Below are 25,230 nucleotides of genomic sequence, written 5' to 3'. Positions count from 1 at the left end.
GATAACACCTGAGATTTCAACTCCTCTCTTCTAGTCAAAGACACCGGAACAAAGAGCAACTCCCTGAAAAAAAACAGGTGTGGATGAGCCAAGCCCAGGTACGTACTTGTGACCAGCACTGAGGACTTGCATCTTTTATTCCCATCCCTGCAGCTCTGACTCTTCCACAGCCACGGTGCTGTCAAATCAATTGCTTCTGTTCACAACTCAGATGTGCTGACTCACAGCCCCCATTTCACTCACTCTGGTATTCAACAGCTACACTTCCTGCTGCTGCTTCAACCAAATTTTTCACTCCCCTGCCCTCAATTAAGAGAGGAAACATTATAAAAAATTGTGCTTCAAATTCGTGACTTTCTCCCACAAAGAAAGATGCGCAAAAACTGGTGTTTGCCACAATTGTTTAGTTTTACTATTTTAGTATCATGAAATAAAAGTACAAAAACTTTACAGGTATATTGTTTCTTACACGAAGTTTGAACAGTTAACATTTGCATTTATTTCGCAGCGAAACCTGTATTCCTAGTCACAGAATGTGAATATTAGCCACTGACATCACCAACTCGCATTTCATTTTAGAGAGATACTGCAGAGGTAAAAGGCAACAATATTGCAAGGCTTCTTAAGAACCAAAAAAAACCATTCCAACTCTTAACACCAGAAGTCAGACTGCAGTCAACCATCCTTCTCTAATACAGGTTTCACCACTGAGGAGGCTGAGAGTGTTAAGACATTTCAACTGGACATCTTGTCTAAGGGATCGCAAATAGGGATTCTCGTGTTTACAGGCTGCCAGCATTTTTGTGTCCTGGTTCAAGACATTTGCAAAAGTAAGCAGCGTGTGCATGTGTATGAAAAAGAACAGGGTGAGAGCACCTGCAGTCTTGACATAGCTTGTGCTGTTTACTCCATTTACCATTTTTCTCTGAAGACAAGTCGCAAACTGTTGTATGTAAAGTGCTGAGAGTTCAGTAACAGGCAGTTAACTAACAAATAATTATTAAAACCACGTTTATCCAAAGTGTATATTCAGGAATGCTTGTAGGTTGATGCTGCCAAAGAAGTACCTGACAGAAACAAAATCCAAGACGTGACGGTATTTTTCCTGCTTCCTAGAACAATATAGCTGCATGTCTTCCCAGACCGTGCTGACTTTGACTTTATCAGCTGCACACAGAGATGAAAAAGTAAACCCTTGCGTTACCTTAACCTGCTAAAATGTCAGACTCGGTTTCATACATGCACCTCACCTTTTCAGACAAACTTCCAGGTAGAAATTTACTTAGGATAGACTGGTCTGATCAAAATACGTCCTTTGCTGGACCGCTTGGTGTCTTTTCGAATAATCGGTAATTTCATCAAGCATGCATGAAACCAAATTTTGAGTTTACAAATAAATAAAATGGTGCTCACCATTAGTTTTTATATATTTTACCATTTACTGAAATGCTTAAAGTAACTCAGTCCCTTAAGAATGAACTTTGGGGGGTGTTTAAATAAAAAATATTTGCAAATTGAAACCACACTTAAAATTGGCAAAACTATGCTTTGTTTTTGGAAGGGTCTTCCTTGTTTCTTCTCTTTACGTCCCAATTATAAACTCTAGCCATATCTGAGGGTGTGGAATTAAGGAAACTGCATATGCATTCAGATGAAAGAAAAGAGAAAAAGGAAAAAGCAGGTTATACAGTTGGCCAGACTACTTTGCTTACTCATGGCAGTCTACAGAAACCTCTCAATGAAAGAGCTGAGTTGGTGCACAGCCTTAACACACGGGAATACCAGTAATTGCAGGAAGGAAGGAAGGAAGGAAGGGTCGTTTTGCTTTGCAATGGCTGCCTGGCCATCAGTCCACAGCACTGACCCACCACTGCAGCTCACTCCCAGCCCAGGCTTGCAACCACCGCAGCAGGTTTCACAGCGACCCAACTACAAAGTCGAGCTTTGTACACCCAGCCACCAGCCCTCACCCAGTGCTGAAAACACAGTATCCTTGTTCCCTGCTAAAACAAAGTTCTTGGAGTGCTACAGAATTTTAATGGCAGCCAGTCTCAGATAAAAGCACATCTGGAAACAAGTAACTACCTGTCTGTTACCTTTCACATACACCTCCTCCCCTGCAAATTAAAAGGATACTGACTTCTGTAGTGGTGAACTGATCCCTAAGAAAATCCAGGTCTTCCTCTAGAGAATCAAGGTTTCTCGTGGCTGTTGACAAATTCTTCTCTAACAGCGCCTGAGCTTCATCAATATCGTATTCAAGCATCACATTGGCCTAAAAAAAAAAAAAAAAAATTTGTATAAGCTTTTACTCTTGAGTGGTAAGGACTAAGCCATAGCACAGATATTTCATACTGTTGTATTTCATACCATTGTTTGTAACTAATCACATTAACAGAGCATGTCCTGACAGACCATGACAACGAGATGGAGGGCCAGCAATGCCAGAAACCACTTGAGGCTTCCATTACTTCAGCAAAGCAGTGACAAACCCCCCTGGGGACTTGAAGTTTTCTTCCTATTGCTAAGCAACAGGGGATTCCTCTCTCTGTGGACTGCAGTCAACTTTTAGGTATCAGAATCTCATCTCCACCATGTTTGAAAAGCAAGAGCCTCCTCAGGTTTCTTAGCAGCATCTTTCAAGGGTCACACAACTCTACAAACAATTTTTGCTGCATTCAAGATTAACCTTAGGATCTATGTATAATATGGAAAAACATATGGCTATTAACAAAAATTATTACAGGTAAAGATATAAAATGTATGAAAGTCCAATATGATAACATGGTGATTTTTAATATACAAATCTTCATTTCAGTAAGGAGCTACCATGTAGAGGGGAAAAAAAGTGGTACCAAGTAAAGATGTGCCCATGAAGCTTTGTCCCATTTAAGAACTGTACATTAAACAGACCCATGTACTATTAACTAGACACGAGTCCAGGAAATACTATGGATGCAAGAATGATAGAAGCCATTCTTTTTTAAATAACTGGAAGACATAATTTCTGCAGTAATAGTAAAATGCGTAGCCCAACACACAGACTGTAAGCAACGTGGAGGATAAAAGGCAGAAAGCCCAAGAACACCTAAAGATGATGAATAAATCATTTGTGGTATTTCATGAGAGCTTTTCTGTATGAACCAGCATGAACTTTCTTTGATATTCTCTATCAAAATAAACCTGGAGCACTGTGAAAGTCTCTGTTTGTGAATTCTGAAGGCAGCCTCTTGAAAGCAATGGGTATCAGACAGAAATCTTTTTATGATGGAAAAGAAGGTTGGGAGTAACTGCCAAATCAGCCAGGACGCTGTACGTGTCAACAACGCTTCTGTCCTAACCAGGCTGTTTGGTTTGGCAGCCAACACGTGGGAACACCAGGGATTTAGAAGTCTCAGAATAAACATTAGCAGGTTATCGCTACAGATAAGGAAGCCTCTGCTACGGAACATCCCAGCCTGGTATTGTTTCAGTGCTTAGAAATCCGTGTTTCGAGCTCTGATCCCACCAGTCTTCAGCACAGACCCCACTCTCAATGCTGGCAGGTACCCGTGAGGAACAAAAATCCCATCTTTCCCCCAAAACTTGCATGAAGAGGGAAAGCAACATGCTAAATACAAATAACGTAAAGAAGACAAGAAGCTAGTTAACAAACTTAGTTGTTTTGTTTGGCACATTCCAATCCTAGGCAATTACCATCGTAATTTGAACCACAATGTGATAAGGAAAATAGTCACAAATACGATTTTGGGGAAAAAACAGTTCAGCAAGATTACGAATCTCTGCGGTCTTACTGTGTTCAGCCATCAAACAAAACAGAAACACAAGCTCCACTAACGTGCTGAAATGGTCTTCCTAGGCTTGCTTCACCGACAAGACGCAGCACTACTATGTACACACGAGCACAGTTATGCCCCCATCTCCTAGGAGAACAGATGAGACAGTAACAAACTCTGTCTTTTGTAAGACTACGTTATTGAAACAGTTTCAGGAGTTCCATTTTACTTACCCCCAACCACAAACAAACTTTATCTGTAGGAGGAACTGAAGCTTTGCAGTAGAGATTATCTGCCAATAAAAATCTGGTTTCCATTGGATTTGTGGATTCCTTGGGACAAATGATAAAACTTAAAATTACTATTTTCACTAGAAACTTATGTCAGAGACAAAATGTACAGTAAGGAGCACGCTTTTCTGCTTTTTTGCCATTGGTACAGTATTAACTTTGGTGGAACTAAACATAACTTTACTTCAACATTCAAGTCAAGAGTTCCAAGACTATAGCATTTTAGAAAATATTTAAAAGCAATGCAGAAATCTCTATAAAGACTGGAGAGAAAGTCAAAGCTTAGCTGCAGTCTATGCACTATTAGAAGTGAAGTTTGCATTCCAAACATTACTTGTGTTGAACTAGCTTTCAAAAAGTACTACATACCTTTAAAAACAATTCTGTTATTTATAAAGGCATATTAAGTGTGCTCTCCAAAACATTTCTTGCAATGTGTTCTGTTAGGGTGGAAAGGTAGTTAGCTTTTCTCATACTCGTTAGATATTCAAAATAGTTTACCTTTTTCTTCTGCATGTGTTTTAAAATTTCTAATGTCTGTTTAATTTCAGGAATCTGACTTTTTAGCCTGTGAATTAACAACAGTCATAATTTATTATTTTACAGAGACACAAAGTTTCCTAAACAAGTGATCAGCTTTACTATACAATCCAACCTCCATTTTAACACTTGAAACTCTGAACAGCTTTCCAGGCCTATAAATGCAAATTTTAAAGATTATAGCAGGTAAAGACATCTTCTCATCTACTGCTTCATCTGCCTCTTAGCATACTGAGGCTCACCAGCGTTCTGAAGTGAGCAACACACACGGATTTCAAAGTGTAACAAACACATACAGTATCACAGACCTATTTGCCGAACTGCTGTGTTTCTGCATATTTTTGACCTCCACAGAGGAGAGGGAAACCGCAGCAGAAACACAGACAAAACCCACTGCAGGTAAAACAAATCAAGCGTGTTTCTACTGAGGTCTACAAGCCACAAGGTTTAGAGCCACAGGACTTGGCACTGTTAAACTGAAAGCTCCCTCCAGAGCTGAGGGGTCTGCCTCCTCAGGGATCTCCCTGGCCCTCCTGTCCTCCCAAACCTGCCAGGCTCCAACCGTGGCGAGCACCAAATCAGGCTGCCAGGCATGAATTAACAGGGGCATGTCTCCAGGGAAGAAGTTTAACTCAAATGAAGTTTTACTTAACGCTTTGATTCTGGGTTTAAGAATTTGCTTCTTACCTAGCTTCAGATCAAGACTGAAGCTACTGCAGAGGTAAGAGATTACTGACCCAAAAGTTAGAGGCTTGATGCAGTAGATGCTGATAAAATGTATTCTTATCTGAACTAGGCTGAAGAAATTACAACAGTAAAACAAGCCTTTTTAGTCTTAGAGGCTAAGGACCAATTCAACAATACTGGTTTGTTTTTTTTTTTTGCATATAATTCTCAGGAATAAGAAAAAGAAAGCTGTTATTTTTCCCAAAACTACTGCCAATATTAGCTCTAACAACTATTTTTTACTTATTGGGATATTTAAATAAACTAGGCTATATCAAAAAAATACAACTGTGCTAAACATTTCCCAGTTCTGCAAAAATTATGACTTACCTCCTTTTCTTTTGAGCAAGATTAAGTTCCAAAAATTTATACTTCTGATACTGCTCATCCAACTTTTTAAGAACTACGTCTGCTGTCTCATTTCCAGGCTGTTTCATAAACGAATCTACATCTTCCTTTAAGGGGAGAGAAAAACCCTCAGCGTTAGAAGAGCTTTACAGAAATCCCAGATATAACTGTGCTATCATTTTACTCGCAGCTAAGTCTAGATTTTTTTCTAGGTAAACAAACTTCTTTTTTTTCTGGAGTAAAGTACAAAATCATTTTGATTTCTTTCATACCTCTACACAACACCCACCCTTCTTCTTCAGTAGAGAACTACACAGCAGATGCAGGGAGTATTTCCTGCCTGTATTTGCTAGTGCCTCGTTAGTGGTGGTATCAGTCCTGCTGGCGTTAAATGAGGAGAAACCCCCAGCTCGTGGCTAAATTTTGACTCCCTGCCCACAAAGCAGGGATAACGCTTCTCTTTGGCTGGTCAGATTGGGAGCTATTTAGGATAAGACTGATGAAGCAAAAGAATCACGGCCTGACCAACTGTACATAGTGGCAGAGAAGAGAGAGGCAAAGGGGAGAAAACCAGTAACAGCTCAAGCAAGCTTTCTGCTGGTAACAAGTCTTCGGAAGGTCCTTCTGCAGTCGGCAGAAAGCCACAGAAAGTCCCCGAACAAGCAATTCGTGTCAGGCCTAGCAGCAACCAGAAAAGAAGCCAGAGCAGGTGAGGATGCTGTCCTCTGTCAGACCCCCGGAAAGCAGCTCAGCTTTCGGGGAGGTCCTTTTTTCAGGTCCATGCTCTCAGCCTAGGGGAAGATGCCTCGGTCACAGGCTTCTGACCCCGACACCAGCTGCCTCTGTGTAATTCACGAATACCGTGCTTGGCCGTGGCAGCAGCTCTGTTGCTGTCCGTACAGCTCGCAGGCCTCTCTGGGTGATCCTCTTACAACTACACGTGTACCTTCCAGAGGTTTCACCTCAGAAAAGGACTATAACACATTTGTAACCTCAGACAGACAGCTGGTTTCCTCCTGACTGATGCCTGGTAAACTCTCTCAGCTAAAGAAACTTGTTACAAAATTGCTCAACCTGTCAGGACGTCAGAGCTGCAGCAGAAATACGAACTCCACAACAGACTTCAGCAGGCACAGTGAGCTCGGCAGCACAACAGCAAGTCGGGACTCACGAGACCGCGTTTCAGACTAATTGCCTGAGGAACGCCTCGAGCTGTTGCACCAGCAGGAGAGCAGGAAACATCCCTACCTCCCGACGGCCTGTAACGAAGCTCTGGCTGAAAACCCAGGGATTAGATGGACGTTGTAAACGCGAGGCCCGAGGATACTGAAATGAAACTCCCTCTTGCGGAAGCCATCCCGCCCGCGCACATCACCCGAGACAGGAAGAAAAAGCAGCGCTTGGTCCCTGCCCGCTCCTGGCACCAACGCCCGGGGCCCGGCTCCTCCCGGCGGGGCCTCGGCCCAGCGCAGCGCACCCCGGGGTCGCGGCACCCCGCTGTAAAACCACGGAGGGGTTCAGCAGGGACCCGGCGGGGCCCCGCGGTGTCCTCCCGGGAAGGAGACGCCCAGGCCGGCCGCAAGCTGCGCTCCCCGCGGGGCGGCAGGACCCTCCCGCGGCCGTGCGCTCAGCTCCCGAGCGGCGGCCCCAGCACCGCGGCCGGCACCCGCCCCGCTGCTGCGGGAGCCCGCGGGGAAGGCGGCGGGGGCCGCCCGCCCCGCCCCGGCCCGCAGCGGGCACGGCCCGGCGGCGCCGTTCTGCTCGGTGTCGCCGCACGCAGCCGGTACGCGCGGCAACAACGCCGCCGGCCCCGCGGGGCTCCCCCCGAAGTGCCATCCCCCGGCCTATCGCTCCCTCGGCCGGCGACTCGGCCCCTGTCGCGACAGCCCCGCGCCGCGGCTCACCACGAAGACGGCCTCGGGGATGCCGAGGGGCCCGCGCCGCGCGCCCCCCGCTGCCGCCGCCTCGCCGCCGGCCGCCGCCATCTTGGAACCGCCGCTGCGCGCGCGCCGCCGCGAGAGGGGAGGGGGAGCGACGTCATCACGGCGGCGCCGGGGTGAGGAGGGGAGGGGGCGGCGGGGGGCGGGGCGGGCGCGGGGTTGCGCGGCGCTCATTGGCGGGGCTGCGGCAGGGGGCGGGGCCACTCTCGCCATTCATAAAACGGGGCCCGCGAGACCGCTCAGGGAGGGGAGGGGGGAGTAACGGCGTGGGCGCCTCCGGGAGGAGCTGGGGGGCGGGGGCTGCCCCTGGATCTGGAGCCCTTAGGGAGCAGGGCGTAGCAAAAGCACCGCTCCCAGCTTGGAAACAGAAGCCGGAGAGAGGAAAGGAGTAGGGCCTGGTGACTTGTCTTCATTTCATTTGTTAAAGGGGGACAAAAGTAATAACACCAACAATGCAACACACCAAAGGGAGGCAGTGCCGCTGTGACCTGCACACAAAGGTTGCTGCCCTTGCTGTGCACCAGCAGCTGTCCCAGCCCAAACCTCCATCTGGAGCAGGCAAAGGCCAGGAGCTGCAGGCTGCTGCCGAGGCGTGAGTGAGGCCTACGGCAAGCTCCAGCTCCCACCACCACAACTCCCCCACGTAGCTCCCCAAAGCCCACCCCAGCCTCCGCAACTGCAGCTGTGCACAGGGGCCCCGCTGTTCCTACAAGGACATGGGTTACCTGAGCTGCATCTCCCAGCTGCTCCTGGAGAGGAGCTGAAGCTTCGTGTATTAGAACCACAAGGAACACGAATAGCAGTAAGCCTTACTTCCACTCCTTTGGAAATGGTTGCTGTGCTATTATACACTTAAATTTCTACCACCCCCTTTCATCATGTGCTCATTACTACAAAAGTTAAAATTGGTTACAGTTTAGTGCAATCATTACTGGGAAGGAGCACTGCAGCTTCCACAAACCCAGCTCACGCCCACATGCCCAGGAACACAACCCGCTGTGCAGCAAATGCCTGCTGGCCCCATCCCTTAACAGCTGAGTGCTAGGGCCAAGTCCTTCAGCAGCAAGGGGAAGCCTTGGGCTGGCAGTGACACAGCAAGAACAAGCTGCTGCGTAGCGCAAGCTCAGAACAAAGCACATCTCTACAACTACATAAATAAAAAATGCAGCTATTAGAAGTCCTGGGCTTCAAGGCCTCTAATTTGGAAACAGAAACCTCTGCAGAAGACAGGGCTCGTTTGCGTGCCTCTTCCAGGCCCTCAGTGCTCACTGAAATGCTGACTGGCTAGGCAGTAAGTCTAACTTTGGGCAAGCTAAAACAAAACCAAAACACCTCTAAAAAAAAAAAAAAAAAACAGAACATGCACCCACAATGCTCCATACAGCAGGGCTTTAAATCAACAGAAGGCTCCCAGGCAGTTGCACACAAACACTGCACAATTAAAAGTTGTCATGCTTTTTTTTTTTTTTTTTATCTTGAGACTGTTCACACAGCTCATGCGGGATTTGAGGGTAACAAACAAATCTAAGAAAACAACACTTACTCTCTGCAGGACAGTGACCAAGGGTACACAATTATGAGACTACCAAATACTTTGCACTGACCAAAGCTGATTTGACACCTGGATGTGGAGAACAGATTCTCCCTTGGGTTCACCATTTGATACAAGCAGCCCCGTGTCTTCCCCTGCACTCCCCCCCTCCAGATCAAGTCCCATGACCCTGCACAAAGTCAGTCACAGCTTCTCAAAGGAAAACTGGCATGAATTTGCAAACTGCTGTAGTTAAGATTTGAGTGAGACATATCACATTAAATCTAAGTGCAAAAAAGTAACAGGATAATCGTCTGCCATTGGTACTACAGAAAGCCTTAAATCTGAGACCACAAACACTTTAAAGAACAGTCTCATACATACATGCCTTGCATGTGCCAAAGTTTATTTTTCAAAACATTTCAAATGATTGGATATGAGCAACAATCTTAAAAAAACAATGGTTTGTGTGTTAACAAAGTGTGAAGTTCCACGATTAAAATATCAACACAGCCAGACAGCTGGTCTTGTGCTTAGGCTTCTTTTTACAAAAAGAATATTAATCAATAGAACAAACCCTCAATTTTTTTCCCTTCCAGTTTGTGGATAGTATTTTTCCCACACATTGTGTACTCTGATAAAATGAAGGAACTGATGTACAGGAACAGCCAATACAAGAACACATCTGAAAAAAAAAAAGCCTGAAAAGCCTAAATTGAAGTAGCTTTTTAAAATAAATATCCAATAAAGGCACAAACCTGTTATGGGGAAAAACATAACATAGAAAACAACACCTATTAAATAAATAATGTAAGGGGTGGGGAATCTATTCCAGCACCTACTTTGTCATTACTCCAGGATGAAATTCCAGCCAAACATTTGGTACAGGATTAAATTCAATCACAAAGTTACAAGTTGGAGATATACTGAAAGATTTGATGGTACAATTCTTGTAACTGCACAAGTTACTACAATCTCTTTAAACAAACCATCTGCATAAAGTAGTGATGCAGTAAATACCAATGACAAATCAAATATGTCTTCAGAGTAATAGCAAGTTTTTCTATATTCCTAGCTACCAGTAAATGTATAAATGATAACATGTACAGCTTCCATTGCTCAAAAATATAATCTTTAAAATGGAAATAAATGACTGATACAGTGCCTTTAGATGTTGTCCTTACAATACAAACTACCCAAAACAGAAGTTTTCCTTTTTATATACAAATTCAGCACCGATCCACAGTGCTTACTATTCTAATTGTATCCCCACCCTCCCTGCCACAGAAAAAAACCACAGATGTAGATACACCCTGTATTCAATCTTGTAGTCTGAAGTTTTTTTTATTATTTATTTTTTATTTAAAAAAGTTCATTTGTAATTTTTACCTACAAGTATTCCACCACTATGTGCACAGAACTGAGATTTCTCTAGTACATAATTTGTCCAAAATTTAAAAAGTTGAATTCAGTAACTTCTTGGAGGCAAAGTCAAACTATATCTAAAGAACACTATAAAACCCCAGTTATTTAAAAAGAGGTACACTTTTCAAGCCCAATAGGCCGAACACAATCACCCTTTCCAAACACCCCCCAAAGTTATCTTACTGTATACCCCACGAAAGACAGCCTTCCTGCAGCAGCGCTAAGTCCCAACAGGCAGGCTCGCATGACCCACTAAAGCACAATAATGCAAAGCACACAGCATACTTCAAAAGTCTTCCTCCTTGCTCAGACAAACACGGAGTGACAGCTGAGTTAACTGCTTTCTGAAGCATTCAGAACAGGATTCTGATCAAAGGAGTTGGAAGAAAACAAAAAGGAAAGTCACATTTATATACATCTCTCTTCAGAGTTCTCGCATCACAACCACTAGTCGCACTCTTGCAGGCTATTACAGTTACCCTCAAGAGCAACCTTTGTCTCCAGAGTGTTTTTGGAGAACAAGTTCAGAGCCAAAAAAGCCTTGACAGCACCCTAAGTCTTTGTTTTTACTTCTAATGTACAAACTATGTTGTTACTTACAACACAGTGCAAAGAAGAGGTTGATAAAAAAGCAGCGCACTGCACTTTTGTGCAGAGAAGTGTGTAAAGCAACCTATTCTTCCTAAGAATAAATCCAAAGTAACTGTTTTATTGTACCAATAATTCTGAACAAGACTGAAAAGGTAGCTTAGCAGAGTTTTTAGGATGTACTTTATGGCTGTTTCCCCTTTTCCAATACTAAACAAACTGCTAGCAGACAGCTTTGCTACAAGAAAGCACACTGAGAACCATTAAAAAAATCCAGAGCAAACCAGAAGATAGTGCAAACTATAGCTAGTACTAAATCAATTTCTGAGTGAAGTCCTTTCCAGAGATTCAGAGTGCTCTGCAATAAAATTTCTAACAAATATATACACTGTTTGCCAGGTATTTATTTGTATTTTATTAAAGTAACTGAACATTACTTACACAACTCAATATGAGAAAGATCTAGCAGGCTGCAGTGCTAGAAACTGCCTGGCTGTAGCACTCTGTCATTAATGCCCAGATATTTATTACTAGAACTACTGGTTTAATTGGAAGTCACGACTTTCCAATGCTGAATATATCGATGGAATTAACAATTTCTTAAACAGCCTCCTCAACACAATGACCCATTCTAAATGGCATCTGTTCCCTTATCATGTAGAGGGTAACTACAGGCACTGAAGAACATGGGCTTAAAATTATACAATTGTTCAACCCAAGGAAGGCGGATTAAAGCTTAAAGCCCTTTTGTAATTCCAACTTGAACACTGAATCATGCTAAACCAGTCCAAATTCTTTTAAATCAATATGCATCCAGAGTCTGTTGTAAATTCCTGCAATGTCATGTTTCCCAGGAAGTTGGCGGCTACAAATTCCAAGTTTATTTTTATCATTTTTAATTTTTACACTGTTTCACTTGACAAAAACACTTCTGTAGCATTAAGAAATACTACTTTTGCACTCTAAATGCTTAATCTGTCCAAAGAGAAGGCTTGTTCCCACTATGTAGAAAACGTTGCATTTCATACATTCTCTAAAAGACAGTTTGACAAGATGTTCAGGACTATCTGCATTTACAGTCAGAGTGAGATTTCTGCAGTTACATAGCCTACTATCTACAGATAAAAATGTGCTACTCTGGAGGTCCATTTATGGTAAAAATAGAAAACTATTCTTTTTTTTTTTTTTTTGAAAACCCAGCTTTATCATTCACAGAATTCACCTTACAGAAGAGGTTTTCACTGTATTCTGCCACAGAACTCTGGAAGAAAGGTTGCTCCCCATTCTGTTTAATCCTTATTATTAGCCACTTTTTTCTTTTATACTATCACTTTTTACTGGACGTTGAGAACTACAAGATTTAGTGATCTCATAGCCCACCTAAGCTTTGGGGAAATGCTATTAATACTCGGAATGTGCCAGAAGTGTGTACATCTGACCCATCAACAACAGCGTACTTCAGAAATTAGTTCATTTACAAGATTTTCCTTTCAGAAGCCCACGTTTCTTAATATAGCATTTCTATCTTGAAAATACTATAGAAGAAAAAGATTACTGCAGCATTAAAGAAAAAGGTATTTAAAAGTTTGCACATATTTACACATTTAAAAATACTTACTTTTATATGATTTGCAACTCGGTTTTTGTTTCAGAAAAGCAGCACAAGCAATTCTCTAGAGTGGGACAATTTCAATGTAGTTGACAGTTCTGAAGTGTCAGCATTATGGCAAGGTTTGCCTTTTTTTTTTGGAGCTAACAGACTTCTTTTTGAAGTTGTTTTTTTTTTAATAAATTGGATCTCTTACCTCATTAGCAGTTGGCAAACAGATCTTTGAATTGCTCCCGTTTGCTGCTATTGGGAGCACCTACGTTCATTGTAACAAAACCTGGTCTTCCTTGAGCTAGAGGAGATGCCATCTGCAGAGAAGATGCTCAGTGGAAGTGCACCTACTGTCACCTGTTGGAGGCTACACGTGCTATTCTGTAACACACTTGGTTCCCCTACCCCACAACAGCCCACACCAGAGCCTGGCCCTTTCAACTAGCAATGTAACGCTGACAACCCAATGGAGCAATTTATTAATTTACTCTCTCTATATATATATTTAACATGTATATATCTTGTTGATTCACAGCATTTAAAACCCACATTATAAAGTTTCCAAATTACGATAAACTATTCTAATCGGAAAGAGCTGTCTGATTTTGCACAACATTGGCCTTATAACGCAAGCATTACTCTATCAGAGTATTTATTAGAGCATATGAAAGTTTTATTGCTCAACCTCATTTGAGTTGTGTCTTGGTTACAACAGCCACAGAATTCATGGAGAAAATAAAGATTGGACATTCTCAGTTAGCTTCCTAATGCAATCCACTGATGAACATGGTTGCAGAGCAATCATGTAAGCCTCTTCTCAGCTCTGAAGATAAGAATCCAGCTTGTGCCTTCCAAGTCAACCTCAAAGAATAGAGTTTTCTGCTGAGCAATCTAGAAATCAGTGAACACACAATTTCACACAGCAGTGACTGTTATAAACAAGAATCTCTAAAGCACTGCAATTCAAAATAATATTACATTATACAGGGGAGAAACGGTTGCCCTGTTCAGGAATACATCATGAAAAGAATGAAATTCAGTCTTTCTTTTTTTACCAGTATTTGGTTGTTCTCACATCTTGTGGCTTTGGCAGCTCTACATGAACTGTATCTGTGAAACAGGGATTACATGTTAATGCCACTTCCTTAGCACATGGTTTCACTATGAATTTATTTGTATGCCTTGTTACTTGCAAGCTGGGTTTTGGCACCTCAAGAAGTCCCAAAGAACATTAAAACCAACATATTTGGATGACAATTTCTTCAGCTTCAATGATCCCTTCTCCATTCCTTTTTTTTCCACCACCGCCCAATCCTTCAGAAAGCTTTCATCGTATTCCAATCATGACTAAAGGAAGTATCTAGCTAATACCATAGGAAGTCTACGTGCCTTCATCATTCTCATTTTCTTAATTGCGACACAGTGAAAATCTAGCCACTCAATTTCAGATTTTTAGTTTCTTCCTTACTTCCTGCACTTGCATGCCCTTACTGTCTGAATTTGCTTCCTCACCAGCAAAAGCTGTTGCCCCTGACTGAGAGCCTCCCCCTTTCAGATGCAGAAATATATTAGTAGCCCTTCATGAGGTATTTAGTTGCTTTTGCTAAGATTGAAGTTTCAATGTGATCTTTCATTAAAAAGAACAGTTCACCTGAGTTCCAGAGACAGGTGCAAAAGGATTCGTTGGCCTTAGACCAGGCTGCGTATATATCATTGACTGGGGTGCCATCAAAGGAGCAGCTCCAATCTGAGAAGGTACCTGAGAGAAAAACAAAACAAAAACATACAACAACCAACCCACAAAACAGTTCTATAAAATTCAAATTCTAGAAGCTCTCTTATTGCATTGTAAGTATAACAGAAAATAATTGGGTAGATGCAAACATACATAGCACAGATTTTTTTAAAAAAGCTTTCTGTATGAAGTTTAAACTAATTTCTTCCAACACACAGTGAAAAATCCGATTTCACACGCTGCTGATGTTGCAAAACAACACACAAGTTGCAGGACAATTCAAACAATAATGCCTGCCATGAGCCGGCAAGAGTAGACATCTAGGTTTTCAAGAACATCAGACTGTCACAATTCTTACCATTCCATATACAGGCACTTGAGGTGTGGTCACTGGGTAGGTGATAGGAGCAGGTACCTTCGATCAAGAAAATCATTATGTATTTTAGATAAGCTCGTACATACTAGTAATATACACAAAACATTTTTCATATAGTTAATATAACCAACATTTACAAGAAATGGACTTACATATCCAGGATAATGTACTCCATTCTGGCACAGCAAAAGGAGTAAGGACAGAAAATTACTTAAGGAGGTATTCAAACTGGAAATTCTAACCAAGGGATGGATTCAAGTCTCATAACATGACTGACTAACTATGCTCATCTCACTAATTAAAATCATTAGGGGGAGGAGGGAGGGAAGTGCAAGGACAGTAACATAAGTGATAGCGACTGTTAAACTGGATAGGCTCTCAGCTTAGGAGGCTATCACTAATAAGACCTACAGCAAAAATAGAACTTTTACTAAATTTAGCCAGATCTAAGTATATTGCAGCCAGACACTACTCACATACTAGTTTCTGATGTCTACAACATATCACAATATGAAAAAAAAAAAGTAGTGAACATCTTAAGCTGATAATATATATTTCTTAAATCAGGTTATGTTCATAGACAGTGTTATATGCATTTCATAGTGCCGTATGTTATTAACTAGTACTAATCATATTAGAAATGAGAGTTAAAGGACTTCACTATGAAAGATTATACAGACTATACATGAACTTGAGGGTTACTACTCTGAATGCCACAGATCAAACTAGCATACTTGGACCTTTCCAATGTTTGGGCACTGATTTTCAAGGGTGTTCATAGCTGAGCTAGTTCTTTGCGTCCTACATTGCTGGAATTCCAAGCAAGTGTGTGAACAAGTACCTGGCACAAAGCATTCAAATGCCTAAGACCAAACAGCATTAGGCATGAAAACATGAACTAAAAAAATCACACAACCCAAACCCAGTGTTCCATATTTACTAAGGTGTCATTTATCTTTTAGAAATAAAAATGTATCAGCACTCTAACTTAATGTGCTGGAGCATCAATAGAGAACAAAAAGTCTTTATGGTCTCAGAAGCCTCACATGTAAGCACTATACAACCGACATTCTTTCACCTGAACTGTCAGGTTTCTTTTGAGTTCAATAATGGATTTCATAGTCTATTCAACAGTGTGAATTTTGAGTGAGCAGACTCTCATAAGCTGAGGAAAAAAGGCACTACAGACAAATCTATTCTCATGGGAAACAAACAAGTCAGCAGTCTAAAACTCATAGTAAATATGTCAGTTACATATAACAGTTACATATAACACATGGCAGTTGTACATATAGTTACATATAACATATAGTTATATGTACAACTGTTGTATGTTATATATAACTGAGATGAACAATCTACTTCCCTCCAAGGCAGCTATAATATTTCAGAAGTACTCATACAAATACAAACTACATTTGTATGAAAAACACCAGGAAAGCGTCTTAAAAGCATAGGAAAATTCATCTGCCTAAAAACAGCCCTCCAAGAATTGAAAGTCCTTCACTGAAATAACTCTATAAAGCTTCCACTCAGTGTTTTGTATTGTGTTAGAAATGAGATGAAGTTGCTGTTAAGCATATTTAGAAATCCAAAGTGCTGCTTGAACTAATAACTGAGGTGCCTTGCTAGGGTGCAATACTATTTCATATAACAAAACTGAAACAGTATTGCAAAAAACAGAATGAACATTGGTGGTTTTTTTTTCCCCTTTATATGTTCTTAGCATTCTTGCATGCACATGGGTGGGGTGGAAATGTCTCAGACACACACACCACTTATTTTGTTTGTCTTGGGGTCATTCTGGTACAGCAAAAGCTCAAGCAGTTCTAAAGGTCTCAAGTAAAAAGCTTCCCTCTCAAGTTTTTTTTTTTTTTTAAACAGACAATATTGACACTGCAAGGAAATAAAATACACTAAAACCTCTGCCTTGCTCAGTTTGAGAAGTGATCCCGCAAACGTTCCTCCCCCACCCCCAATCTTGTCCTAAACAGCCTTTGCTGTTCTTTTTAAATTAAATTATGCAGGGAAAAGACATTTGATAGAATAAAGTGCAATTTCAGCGGTACAGAAATTACCATATGTGGCATAGTGGGTAGGGGAGTAGGGTTCCACGTGGTTGATGTGCTTGTTTTTGCTTGCCAGTTTGTTCCACCAGTAAGTTTTTTCTCAGTAGGCTGGGTCCACTGCATATCTGATCTAAAAGGAAACTGTGGTATTAATTTTCACGCAGAGCCAACAGATACAGTAACAAAAACATAACGAACACATGCCTTAAAGCCTGGGGGCATCTGAAAGCTATGGGTAGTAGAACCACTCAGGATTTCAGTAACTACTTGTAACATTAAACAGAATCCCCAGACTTTATACTATACCCATTGCAACAGAGATATGCAAGCAATCTTACTATCATTACCGGACTGTAAAGTGCAATGCTCACTAGAGTTTTATATAATTGCAAGATCTTTTATGGTGCCTCAAAGACTTAAATATAGAGCAATTGCAAGACTAATTAAATTATTTCAAATCTTAAAGGCCGACTGTTATGGTGACTGACCACAGACTCACTGTTTCAATGCTGTTCTTGGTAGCAGATTACTTTGTAGAACAGAGACTGTTGCCATGTCAGTGCTGGTAAACTGTGCTACTGACTAGCAGCAGTCATGTCAGAATGTTATAAATACACAAATGCACTTACTTTTTGGATGGAGTTCCTCCAAAGCCAAGATCTGTGAGGGTGGGAAAGAAACAGATATATAAACCCCAATGTTTTTTGTTTGTTTGTTTTATAGTAGAGGGGAGCTTTTGGTTGGTTGGTTTCAGTAACAAGTGGGAAAATAAATCTAAAAGCTTCACACTTACTTCCCACTAGATTAGCAAGAGAAGAATCGAGGTCATTTGCCAAAATTTTTCCACTTTGCTGGTTCGTTGAAGGGGCTTTTTGACTTTGTAGTGGTACTGTGGGTTGCAATACATCATCTAGAATGTTAAAAGCTAAACAAAGAACATAAAACCAACTCTTAAGAGAAGTTGCATCAAATTTAATAAAAAGACATCCACAAACTAGAGAGACAAACACTAAGCAGCTTGAGTATTCATACATGGAGGTTCAACATGCTGGAATTGTCTAAGACTTAGGCAGAAGTAGAGCTTAACCACTTATTTTTTTATAGAATACTGATCTGCCACTCTAGTAGAGTCTTCAGTTTTACTTCAGCAGTAACTGCTGTTATTTTAAAATTAAGCAGAAACTCCCCTAAAATTCCAGAACAAAATTTGTTAAAGATAATTTCAAAGTGTTCTAGTAGCTACTAGCAGTAATTTCACGATACTGCAGGCATCTTGAATGCATACAAGTGTTCCTTTGCTATACGTTTATAAGGACTTTGGGACAAAATAGAGCCAACCAAGAGAAAGATCGTAACTCAAGTTACTCTTAAAGCAAAGCATGCACACAAGTAGTTTTGCATTTCTGTAAGTACAATGCCTCTCAGTGAAGTTAGAAGGAACTCATTATCATGTATTAATACAAAACACTGAAGTCATAAGCACTGAAAACAGATTACCATAAGCTTACCCGTTAAGAGATATCCAGTGGGCCGCATTCAAAAATTATCCCCCCAAAAGAGAGAGGAAACAGTTAGTACACAGCAGGAGATAAGTCAGAGCTAATTTTAAATAACTACAATTCAACTGATTGCCTGTTATCTCATCAGCCCTACAGTCAGCTTACAAATGGATTAAGCTATTAAGTTCTGCATTGCAAGAGCAATTATACAAAACTGTTAAACAACTGTTGCCTGTAGGGTATGAATTAGTCATAAACTAGTTTTTACCACTTGTAGTCCTATACTCTGGTGCTGTAGATTTTCCTCCAAAAACAGCATCAAAGTCCACATTAATTGTTGAAGGGGTTGTACTTGGAGGAGCTGACTGAAGAGGAAAACCTGAAAAAGAAATTTAGGGTAAATCAAATACACCCAAGAAATAATAGCACTCACTATAGTAAAAACAGAAAGTTATTTTTTAAAAAAGCAAGTTACCATCAACAGGCAGAGGATGATACACAGAAGCATATGTAGATTTATGACCACTGAAGTCATCTTTGTGAAAGAGAGAAGAAAATAAAGTCAGCTTCAGAGAGAAAAAGAAAGAAAGGACCCCCAAATTAGGTCTGCAGTTAAAATTTAAGAATATTTAGGAATAAAAAGGGGTTTTATCCAGCAAATTTGATGTTAAAATCTCTCTTATGTTCCCCACTACAAAAGAAAAAGGAGGTTGCACTTCAAAAGAAATCAGCAGGAATTCCAGCAAATATGCAAGTCTTTGAATGTTTAGGTTGGGGAAGTTGAACAAGATAATGAGTTTTTTCAACTTTAGAAATAAAACTTTAAGAAACCACATGTTGTCTACTACAGCTGGAATTAATGCATCATTTTCACTTGTTAACAAAAATTAAAGATTGGTCCAAACACAAGAAGGCTGCACAACCCAGTTTATTAGTATTATTATCTTCAGTTGCAAAGAAATAATATGGTTGGGTTTTTGTTCGTTTTTTACCACTAAACAGTTCCACTGTGTGTTTGGAGGAAAAGGCAGAATTGATGAAAGGGGCGGTAGATTTTACAGCTTCTTCAACTGGCTTCATGTCAAAGATGTCCAGATGAGGTGGAGAACCAACACAACCATTTGAAGACGAGAAAGGACCTTTCAGATGCAGAAGTAAAGGAAAGAATACAGAGTACAAACAGAGAAGACAGACTGAAATGACTGCATGTGAGAATCTCTAGATAAAAAACAAACCGTAAATTTCCCACACACTAATCAGACCACTTAAGATAAGAACTCTCAGTTTCAGATAAAAGCATTAACAGTTCTCTTAACTTAATATAATTTCAGTAGTGCCATTGGGTGGAAGGGGGAGAAGGACAGTACAGTTATCTACCAAAAAAATCAGTTGCTCCACCTTTGGCTTTGGGAGCATAACACTTTTAAGGTATCAATTCCACCTATTGAAATACCAAGACTTCCATTGTCTTATTTCAGTGTTCAAGACATTTGACATGTCTCCTGATAATTCTTTGGAAGAAGTGAGGGTATAAAGAAAGCTGTGCCCAAGAAACTGGGAATGACAGCTTTGTTAGAAGGACCCTGAAGTCACCAACATCCTTTTAATGAAGAATGTATTAAGTAACAGCTTAATGGAAAGAAGATAGTAGTTCAGCACCTTTTCAAGTAAACCTACTTAATTTACATTTCAAAGTTTTTGAACTTTGATTTAGTTACATTTCTTCCACCTATCCCCTTTACTGAATAGCTCCTTCATTCCATATACTACACATTGTTGCTCTTGCTAAATATTAGAAAGTAACTTCTCTCTTGACACCTCTGTCAGACTGTCAAATGTCTTTATATTCTATCAAGATTAGAAATGTTTGGGCGCAAAATAATCAAGGTTTAAGAGGTAGATTCAATTAACTATGAACTTGTATTTCATTTCTGCATTGGAAGAATTCACCCATCATTTAGCCAACTCATCCTTCTCAGCTTACCTCCCCACGCACTGCTTACTGAAGTTGATATAGCTGGGGTACTCTGTACAGTTGGAACAAAGGCAGGCTGAAGATCAAAAAGATCACTAGACAGATTGGGCATGCTGAAAATGAACACAGAGAGAAAAATGAAGATTATATAATATGCATCATATCCTTGTGTCATACACAAATTCATACCAATCGCATCTTCCCCCCCCCAATTACTTTTGTTTTGTAGCATTTATCAAACGATAACAAGAATCCAGTGAGTCCACCAGGACAGCAAGAAGTTATTCTTCAGAATTACTTCTGAAATATCTAGAGTCAACACTTCACAACTGATTGCAAACTGCCAAGACAATACAAGAAGTTACCTCTCACCTATTTGTTGTGGGTGCTGGTACTGCAAAGAGGTCAACAGCTACAGTGGTATTCACACTTTTTCCTGATAAGGTGCTTGGGGATGCTGATGTGGAAGTGGAATTTGATACTACAGAAATCTCTCTTAATCGCTGCTCCTGAAAGATAAGATATACAGTTTGAAGTTTAGTGTTATCAACCCTTCAGACCTTTTCCAAAAGGCTATTTTAAGCACAGTCTTTAAAAAAAACACTATTCTTCTTTAAAGTACTGAAAATTGAAAGCCAATCCAAGTTAAAGATAGGAGTACTTGTTTTAACATAGCCTTAATAGGCTACAGAAAGAGAGTTTGGAAAGCCTCAAGTCCCACCTTGGTACCTATAACTGTCTAGAAGCAGAACACACTAAAGTTACACATTTTAGGCTACCTTCATAGTAAGAGAGACAGGTCAATGGACCTCTGTTCTAAAAGATCCCTTATAATCTAATCCAGATTCTCAAAAGTTAAAGTGACAGTGTGCATCCTAATATCACCTATGTGGTGTTGCTTTTAAACTAGATTTTTCTTTTACTAGTTTATGCTATTAGTTTCAGGTCACATCCCTTGTTGCTTTTAGACGTGCTCACTGCACTTACACAGCACGTGTCAAAGCAGAGGTGTCTTTTTTATACCACTTACATTAGGCAAGTGGAAGAAGCTGAGTTAGCTTGCAAGTTCGCCCCCAACCCAACTGAAATTCCCCAATTTTATTTGTCACTTACAACAGCTACAACTCCTGTTACAGGAGAAGCAGGAAAGATAGGATACACCTGATAGAACCCCCAAGGAGAAAAAAAGAAACAGCAGCACCACAACACTTGCAGAGGTTTTCAAGTTAAGCAGTTCAGCAGCTGGCAGCAATCTTATAGCGAAGAACTTCTATCACATGGATTTGAAAAGTATGCCTTACATACAGTGAGAAAAGTGGAGACACTTCACTAGACTTCTGTAACTCCAGGGGTAAAGCTCAACTCTGAACTACTACCAAAGTTTACTTTCACACTCCAAATAGTTTGAAAGGTCTCACAGCATGGCCTTCTGATGGTAAGAGTAGAGATGCTTCATTGCTTACGTGTCTCTAACGATACGAAAGCAACACAAGGAAAATTGTCAACTGCCCCATTTGTGCGCAGCTTGGAACACAACAGAACTACAGACTCAGCTTTCAAGAGAGAATCATCATGTCTTGTTGGAGATTGTATTATGCATCTTCTCAGTAAACAGTGATAAACAGCTTAAAAGTACCTGAAGGACCAGGATTCAGATCTTAAGGAAAGGATTTTACTAAGTGGGCAATTCAACAGGTATGAGCAAGCAAAATGAAGTGCATTAAGGAACCAAAAGAGAACACACCAGTTCTCTTTCATGCATTATTGTTCAAAGTCCATTAATTATACCTAAATACTCATAAATACTTTCAAATGGTGCAAGATAGAATTATAAGAAAAAGCAGCTAAATTCAGACAGCACTATAGCAAATATTTTCATTATGAGTAACAGTACTGAAGAATCACACTACAGCAATGTTCCATACATCATAGGGAAAAATAATTCCCTCCTACCAATAATCAGTCTTACAACAGCAATGTTGAATGTTCAGCTGTTGAGACAGAACCTAGAGCTGTTCTACACTCGTGTCATGAATCCTTGAGATATACTCTTCCTTACAAGAGATTGTTCTTTAATTGATCTACTTTAGCTATCTGCTATTCAGATCACGTTCCTTAGAGGGGTCACCATATTACTGGCAGCCATCACACCTGCATCCTACAGAAGCTTGGCCACTGAGATGACAGTCCTCCCACCACAGAACATTTTAAGCCAATCCCATTTTTCATTCTTATCCAGTGAAAAACATCTTGGAATATAAACTTTAAAAATATATATACACACACAGTACCTTAAGTGCCTGCAGTCTAGCTTGTTCCTCCTCCAATGCCTGCTGCTTTTCTTTCTCATCCATCCTGCTAAATGACATTCCTGTGTTGGAAAGTGTGGAAACAGCACTGGATAAGGCACTAGCTCTAAAAAAAAAAAAGTAATAACATTTTATTAAGAAAACCAGTCAGGTATACATCACATAGTTTAAATACCAAATTGTATGTTATTTCCTCCCGCCCTGGTCTTTTCTTACCTTACTCTTGGGTGCAGAAAAGCAGACACCCTAATACTGAGGGGGTTTGATGAAGAATCAGAATCATTTAAGTTGGAAAAGATCTTCAAGACTGTCAAGTTCAAGCGTCAACCTGACCTCCTGAGTCCCATCACTAAGCTATGCCCTTTGGTGCCACAGATGTGCCATGGATACACAGGATTTCACCCTCTTCAATTGGAAGTATTGTTCACATACATGGATACCTTTCCTGACAGAAAGGTTAACAACTCCTGTCAGCACAGAGCATCTTAGCTAATTCAGTAGTTATGAGAAGGGACTGAAGAACTTTCATAAGCAGGTTAAGAGAGATTCACGGTCTCAGAGGTAAACAGCTGACAATAAAGACAAATACCAGCCTATCTTGGGTAAAAAAAAAAAAAAAGAAAACTTAACCCCCCAATACTGTACAAGTCTTTTAAGCCACAGGACTTCAAACAAGAGGAACAAAGAATACTATACAAGGTCTCAGCTCAATGGATTATTACAGAACAGTAAATACCTGTCAGACACAGAGAAATATATATCTAAATATCAAATGTGACAAAGCAATCAGAATATTACTAGATGCATCATTTACGCTTCTAAGAAAACACATTTGGAAGTGAATTAAATTCAAGAGGACAATCCCAAGTGATTGAATCCCAAAAATTCTTAATAAGATTATGACAAATCCTAAGAAGAGGCATTGTTGCCCTTCATTTGGTGCTCACCTGCTGGCAGCGGAGACTTCTTTTATTTTCTTTCCCTCCAGAGAAGCCAAATGCTGCTCCAGTGCTTCAAGCAAGCTGCTGGGTGCCTAAAATTAGAGTATTCATAAACCACTGCTTCTAGACAGGACCTCATTGCTCAGTACACAGGTCATCTTCCCCATCAAATAAAAAACAAACAAAAACCCCACATCACTAACTGTGCCTTTGGGTACTGCTGTCAACCTGCATGCCAGAATTCTATCCAGTCAGTTGTGGTTCTTTAAAAGGAGTGGCGCCAGAGACACAAAGCAAGGATCCTCTCAGAGCAGGTCTGCTTCTGTGTGCACACACTGGACTCTTGGTTTTAGCGACAGTATTTGCTAAGTTAAGATTAATCCAATATGTTAAGATTTATCCAGTAGTCATAGCTCATTCAGCAGTAATTCTGTAAACTTGCAGAAATGAAGCCCTGTGCATCACTGATCCCCTCCCTCGTCACAACAAAAAGCCAATCACTTCTATTGAATCAAACATTCACAAAGGCTTGCATTAGATGTTAACACAGGATGTTAAGCTGGATTAAAAAAAAACAATCAAGCTCAACCTTATCCCACCAATATCACCACAGACAATATCTATCCAACACACCATTATACAATAAACCAACCCCATTTCTCCAAAGCCTTTGGCAGCCTAATTAGAAACTAACAACATTACATCAAAGTTACAGATCCCATGCCCCCAAATGCGTTACCTATGAGAAGTTTTTAAGCAACGTGTTTAAAGAAATGAAGATTCCTAAAACCAGACTTCCCTCCACTTGAACCCAGCAGCAAGCCAGGTATTAGAATGCCACACTAAACACAAGGTGAAACTTCGGACATCTAAATGAGTTAAGTGAACACTGCTCATGAGCTTATGAAGACTTGAGAACAGTGATGACATCTTTCAATAGCCAGGACAAATATGTAACTGACAGGCAACAAGAAAAGAGCAAGCTTAAAATATAAAGACTGAACCACAGCCGAAGTGCTTTCATTCCTACAGAAAGCAAGGAAAAAAGAGTGCCAATCACAACATGTTTCCTTTCCACTATATACTTGAATTTACTACAGAAACGTTTCTTACATGCTAAAGGAAACCTCTTCACAGCTCACACAGAATTTGAACCGATCTTAATTAGAGTCTTAGCAGGAAGTAGGGTATCTTAGAAATCATGCTATGAAAAATCTTCCAGAAAGCAAAATGCTTCGGCTGGCACTGCTGGAAGAGTTCAGTGCCTTGCTGTTCCAGCCACGTTGCTCTCATGGCTTTTTAACTACACAGCCCATGCTTCACAGACCGAGTGCCTTAAATCCTACAGCAGGTTCAGACGAAGGGAACAGACCTCCAAAGTTTTAAGCTACTTGCCAACTCAGCTGGCAGGGTTTTCAGAGGCTTTAAGCCTTTCTTGCCACTTACCAACTTGCAGTGGGTAAAATAAATATGATGGAATTATCTGGAAGAAAGAAAAACATACCAGCAAACAAGCTTGCTCGCACTAGCCCTTCCATACCAAAAGCTAGACCGATATACTT

At 40.6% G+C, this 25,230-nt stretch overlaps 1 protein-coding gene across 9 annotated transcripts in view; it reads right to left on the bottom strand.

Annotated features, from left to right (window-relative positions):
* Positions 1 to 389: 389 nt before the first annotated feature.
* The window catches only part of VBP1 (VHL binding protein 1), a 39,311-nt gene continuing 14,470 nt past the window's right edge, over positions 390 to 25,230 (bottom strand). For 2 of the 9 annotated variants that reach the window (XM_048070722.2, XM_048070726.2), the window contains exons 9-21: positions 23,675 to 23,760; positions 22,710 to 22,833; positions 20,791 to 20,927; positions 20,428 to 20,531; positions 19,436 to 19,582; positions 18,919 to 18,978; positions 18,712 to 18,822; positions 17,738 to 17,869; positions 17,574 to 17,604; positions 16,954 to 17,074; positions 14,858 to 14,914; positions 14,416 to 14,523; positions 9,537 to 13,874 (exon numbers count right to left, since the gene is read on the bottom strand). In XM_048070722.2, the coding sequence (XP_047926679.1) occupies positions 13,860 to 13,874; positions 14,416 to 14,523; positions 14,858 to 14,914; positions 16,954 to 17,074; positions 17,574 to 17,604; positions 17,738 to 17,869; positions 18,712 to 18,822; positions 18,919 to 18,978; positions 19,436 to 19,582; positions 20,428 to 20,531; positions 20,791 to 20,927; positions 22,710 to 22,833; positions 23,675 to 23,760 (1,233 nt within the window). In that variant the 3' untranslated portion in view covers positions 9,537 to 13,859. Of the gene's footprint in view, positions 1,613 to 2,136; positions 2,276 to 4,009; positions 4,109 to 4,567; positions 4,635 to 5,662; positions 5,788 to 7,584; positions 7,742 to 9,536; positions 13,875 to 14,415; positions 14,524 to 14,857; positions 14,915 to 16,953; positions 17,075 to 17,573; positions 17,605 to 17,737; positions 17,870 to 18,711; positions 18,823 to 18,918; positions 18,979 to 19,435; positions 19,583 to 20,427; positions 20,532 to 20,790; positions 20,928 to 22,709; positions 22,834 to 23,674; positions 23,761 to 25,230 lie in introns of those variants that run through there. The other 7 variants (XM_013185113.3, XM_067004891.1, XM_048070729.2 and 4 more) reach the window with 6 other exon arrangements.

This window comes from Anser cygnoides, chromosome 13 (genome assembly GCF_040182565.1).
Source record: "Anser cygnoides isolate HZ-2024a breed goose chromosome 13, Taihu_goose_T2T_genome, whole genome shotgun sequence".
NCBI classification, from domain to species: domain Eukaryota; kingdom Metazoa; phylum Chordata; class Aves; order Anseriformes; family Anatidae; genus Anser; species Anser cygnoides.
Note: the sequence above shows the minus strand (reverse complement) of the source record. Positions and strands in the feature narration are given on the sequence as shown.